This window comes from Lactuca serriola, chromosome 5 (assembly GCF_051521515.1).
Source record: "Lactuca serriola cultivar US96UC23 chromosome 5, Lser_US96UC23_V15, whole genome shotgun sequence".
NCBI lineage: Eukaryota > Viridiplantae > Streptophyta > Magnoliopsida > Asterales > Asteraceae > Lactuca > Lactuca serriola.
In genome coordinates, this window is record NC_136412.1 from 294,708,614 (window position 1) to 294,713,217 (window position 4,604).

The window sequence follows — 4,604 nt, forward strand, 5'->3', positions numbered from 1 at the left end:
ATGAATGGTTATGATCTGCATCGAGTGAAGGGAGATGGTGGGTTATGGTCTTCTTGAGGTATATGTAGGTTTCAAGCACACCAAGCAACTCACCGGGTGGAGATCGGTCTTCATCTCTTGAATCGATCTAGGTAGTATTCGGTAAACAGGTTGTCCATCCTCAAAATCACTTCTTGAAAGCATATGTCAGCATCGTTTTCCATGGTGGGTCTGTTTCTTGGATTGTGTTTCAAAAAATGGAAATGGAAGGGAAGCAAGAGATGAGATAGGGCTGAGCAGAAACATAAACGGGTGGTGAAGAACAGTTGGTGAAGACAGTAGCTGAGGAGGAAGATAGATGTGCAGTGCAGGGCGCCGATTGAAATTGATTTAGGGCTAATGTTCTATATTTACCTTAGCTTCTTGTGTGATATAAGGAATTGTTGTTAATCTACCATAATTAACTATGCAAAGATTACTATAATACCCTTAAATGATTTATTTTTCCCTAATTTCCTATTGGTGCATTCATGCACACAATAGTTGCTAAAAACATTTGAACCTAGCTCTCTCTCTCTCTCTCTCTCTCTCTCTATATATATATATATATATATATATATATATATATATATATATATATATATATATATATATATATATATATTAACCTCTTTGACCGGTTATGGTTAAAGAGGCCTTGCCTTCACATGTCAAGATTCTTCACGGGTTAAGCTACCAGCTAAACCCCCCTCATGTGGTCCCTTGAGTTGGTCGGAACAATGCCCCCGGTGGTACACCTTGTACCGCCAAACCCAAGGTTGAAGCCCACTATTAATTTGTGCATCCTAATGAGGTGTAGCCAAGTCAAAGTGTTTTTTTGACTTTTATAAATGGTTTTCACCCTGGTTTGAATGTGAACCGCTCTTTCTCATGTTCTTGTTGATCGATGAATTCCAAAATCAAATTAAGCACCAAGGAAGAAGACTTCTTTCCTATATAGAGGGTGTTTGGGATTTCATCTAAAAATGACTTATTAACTTATTGACTTCTTGAAAAGTCAATAAGTTAAAAAAAAGTGTTTGGATATATAAGAAGAACTTTTAAAACATTTTTTTTGTTAACTCTTTAAAAAGAAGATTTTAATTTTAAGAAGTTATGATTTCTAACTTTTTAAAACAACTTATAACTTATTAGGTTGAAAATGAGATTTTAAGAAGTCAATATTCTTTTTTGTTCATTTTACATGTATAAGTTAAGTCAAACATTAAAAAAAACAATTTACTGAATTATTGACTTTTGTCATTATAAAAACTAATTCAAACACTTTTAAAAAAAAATCTTTTTCCCTCCTTCATAAGTCAATAAATCTTTTTGTCTAAAAATCATTTTGGAATTTAAAATGAAATCCCAAACACCCTCCTAGACTTTCAAGTCTTATCTCAGCATCTTTGTCATTTCTTTAAGGTTCTTGCGTCTTGATTTTGGTTTTCTACTATTTGTGTAATTATCTACCTTCCTATTATAATGATTTTAAAGGATATGTTTTATATTAGTAATGATTTTAAAGGATAAGTTTTAATTTATGACTCCTTATATGTTTATGATATTTGGTTGATTTTAAGAGCCAATCATCAGAATAACCAAGGGCAGAGTTTCCTCAACATTTAGGGATAATGTTCTATGTTTACCTTTGCTTTTTGCATGATATAAGGAATTGTTGTTAATCTACCATAATTAACTATGCAAAGATTACTATAATACCCTTAAATGATTTATTTTTCCCTAATTTCCTATTGGTGCATTCATGCACACAATAATTGCTAAAAACATTTGAACCTAGCTCTCTCTCTCTCTCTCTTTCTCTCTCTCTCTCTCTCTCTCTCTCTCTCTATATATATATATATATATATATATATATATATATATATATATATATATATATATATATATAAACCTCTTTGACCGGTTATGGTTAAAAAGGCCTTGCCTTCACATGCCAAGATTCTTCACGGGTTAAGCTACCAGCTAAACGCCCCTCATGTGGTCCCTTGAGTTGGTCGGAACAATGCCCCCGGTGGTACACCTTGTACCACCAAACCCAAGGTTGAAGCCTGCTATTAATTTGTGCATCCTAATGAGGTGTAGCCAAGTCAAAGTGTTTTTTTGACTTTTATAAATGGTTTTCACCCTGGTTTGAATGTGAACCGCTCTTTCTCTTGTTCTTGTTGATCGATGAATTCCACCATCAAATTAAGCACCAAGGAAGAAGACTTCTTTCCTATATAAAGGGTGTTTGAGATTTCATCTAAAAATGACTTATTAACTTATTGACTTCTTGAAAAGTCAATAAGTTAAAAAAAGTGTTTGGATATATAAGAAGAACTTTTAAAACAATTTTTTTGTTAACTCTTTAAAAAGAAGATTTTAATTTTAAGAAGTTATGATTTCTAACTTTTTAAAACAACTTATAACTTATTAGGTTGAAAATGAGATTTTAAGAAGTCAATATTCTTTTTTGGTCATTTTACATGTATAAGCTAAGTCAAACATTAAAAAAAACAATTTATTGAATTATTGACTTTTGTCATTATAAAAACTAATTCAAACACTTTTAAAAAAAAATCTTTTTCCCTCCTTCATAAGTCAATAAATCTTTTTGTCTAAAAATCATTTTGGAATTTAAAATGAAATCTCAAACACCCTCCTAGACTTTCAAGTCTTATCTCAGCATCTTTGTCATTTCTCTAAGATTCTTGCGTCTTGATTTTGGTTTTCTACTATTTGTGTAATTATCTACCTTCCTATTATAATGATTTTAAAGGATATGTTTTATATTAGTAATGATTTTAAAGGTTAAGTTTTAATTTATGACTCCTTATATATGTTTATGATATTTGGTTGATTTTAAGAGCCAATCATCCGAATAACCAAGGGCAGAGTTTCCTCAACATTTAACGAAATCAAATGCATCCTAACTGGAATAGGGACCTAATCTGATGAAATTGCCGACCACATGGACTACTGATGTCAAAATTGAAAAACTAGGACTAAAACTACAGATATGTACAAACCACAGTGACCAAAACCGTAATTTACTCTTTCTAATTTTAGGAAATAAAGATACATTTGCAGCGAGTCGAAAAATAGCAAAGGTATCGAGCTCCGTCTTCTCAGCGGCGATCAGAATCGCCGGTTTCTTTAGTCTTTCCGGCGGTTCGTCTTCTTTTTTCTAATAACTTCTTTAATCAACAATCTGTCTTACTTTCTATAATTCGTTGTTTGCATATACGCAACTAGTGAAAAGGATAATTTGAATGCGATAATTGGTTTTGAATTTAGTAGGGTTTTGAAGAATCCCATACGCTGAAATCAATTAGTTTCCGTGAGCTTAAAAAAGTATTGATTTGCCGATCGTTTGTGACGTTCTTGATGTCAACTTGCTGTTTCCACTTTCCCTGTCTTTACGGATCTATGTTTGTTTGTATCTATGCCCACCACCTGTTTGTAGAAATGCCCAACTAAACCAAATATCCATTTGTCGTACTAATAAATGCATTTGCTTTTTCGAGTCATTTGTACAACTAGAAAGTGTATAATTAGTCATCCCATTTTCATTTGGAAGGCAGCTAGCGCATGAATATTGAATAGGACACACTCTTAAAACTGTTCTGCTTTTAGTTATGTAGCTTTTGACAAACGCTTAAGCTCAATAGTCCTTGTAAGAATCTTGTATTAACATATAGAGATTTGAATTGGGTATCTTACTTGATGAGGTTTTCAAGTTTTGATTTTTGAAAAGCCAGGGAAACATAAGCTTCAACATCACCATTCAAATGGCTGATTCCCTTAGAAAATGAATATAACGAAACTCAAAGAAATAGAAGTATAAAACTTGAATTTAAAGTGGATTTGATTGCTTTCCATATTGTGGTGTTGTTTCTCTTCCATGATTTCCATAAGTTAACTTGGATTGATCCCCCTATTTTGGCGTTGTTTCTTGCTATAATACCTTCTTGATTTGTTTTCAAGCTTTCAACTTTGACCATAGGATTGTAACATATATATAACTTTGGTTTCTATAAAATCAGGTAATCTTTTATAAATTTTACAAATGACAACCTATTTGTGGAGAAAATATTCTGATTACTTACACACCAAATGGGAGAAAGAAGTCCTATGGACCATGGTTGATCCATTCAAACGCCCAAAATCATTTACTCCTCTTGTTATAATTTATGTATCTGCCTTTTATACTGGAGTCATTGGAGCTGCAATCACCGAGCAACTCTACAAGGTCAAATAGTCAACTTTGAATAATCAATTCTATATGTTATAATGCACGTATATATTCTGAAATCTGAATGAATATAACTTTTACGAGCAGGAAAAATACTGGGAAGATCATCCTGGTGAGGCAGTGCCAATTATGAGACCTAAATTCTATGGTGGGCCATGGAAGGTTAACAAAGGAGGTCTTCTTCCACCAAACAAATGAAAGTTAAAAAGTAATGAAGCTTCAAATTTCTTGCATATATAATGTTCTTGATATGTCTATCTTACATGACTTGTACTAACTTTTAGTAATTCTATTCTCTCTTCTAATAATTTAATTTATCAATTATCAA

General features: G+C 32.3%; 1 protein-coding gene across 1 annotated transcript; it reads left to right on the forward strand.

Annotated features, from left to right (window-relative positions):
• The first annotated feature begins 3,083 nt into the window (after nucleotides 1-3,083).
• Nucleotides 3,084-4,604, forward strand: EMB2752 (embryo defective 2752). Its single transcript, XM_079002921.1, has 3 exons — nucleotides 3,084-3,192; nucleotides 4,068-4,273; nucleotides 4,364-4,604. Exons 2-3 carry the CDS (start codon nucleotides 4,091-4,093, stop codon nucleotides 4,472-4,474), a joined length of 294 nt encoding a protein of 97 aa, XP_078859047.1. The 5' UTR covers nucleotides 3,084-3,192; nucleotides 4,068-4,090; the 3' UTR covers nucleotides 4,475-4,604.

Coding starts and splice junctions, on each gene's coding strand:
- EMB2752 (XM_079002921.1), top strand. CDS start 4,091: ATGACAACCTATTTGTGGAGAAAATATTCTGATTACTTACACACCAAA. Junction 4,274..4,363: donor TCACCGAGCAACTCTACAAG/GTCAAATAGTCA, acceptor TTTTACGAGCAG/GAAAAATACTGGGAAGATCA.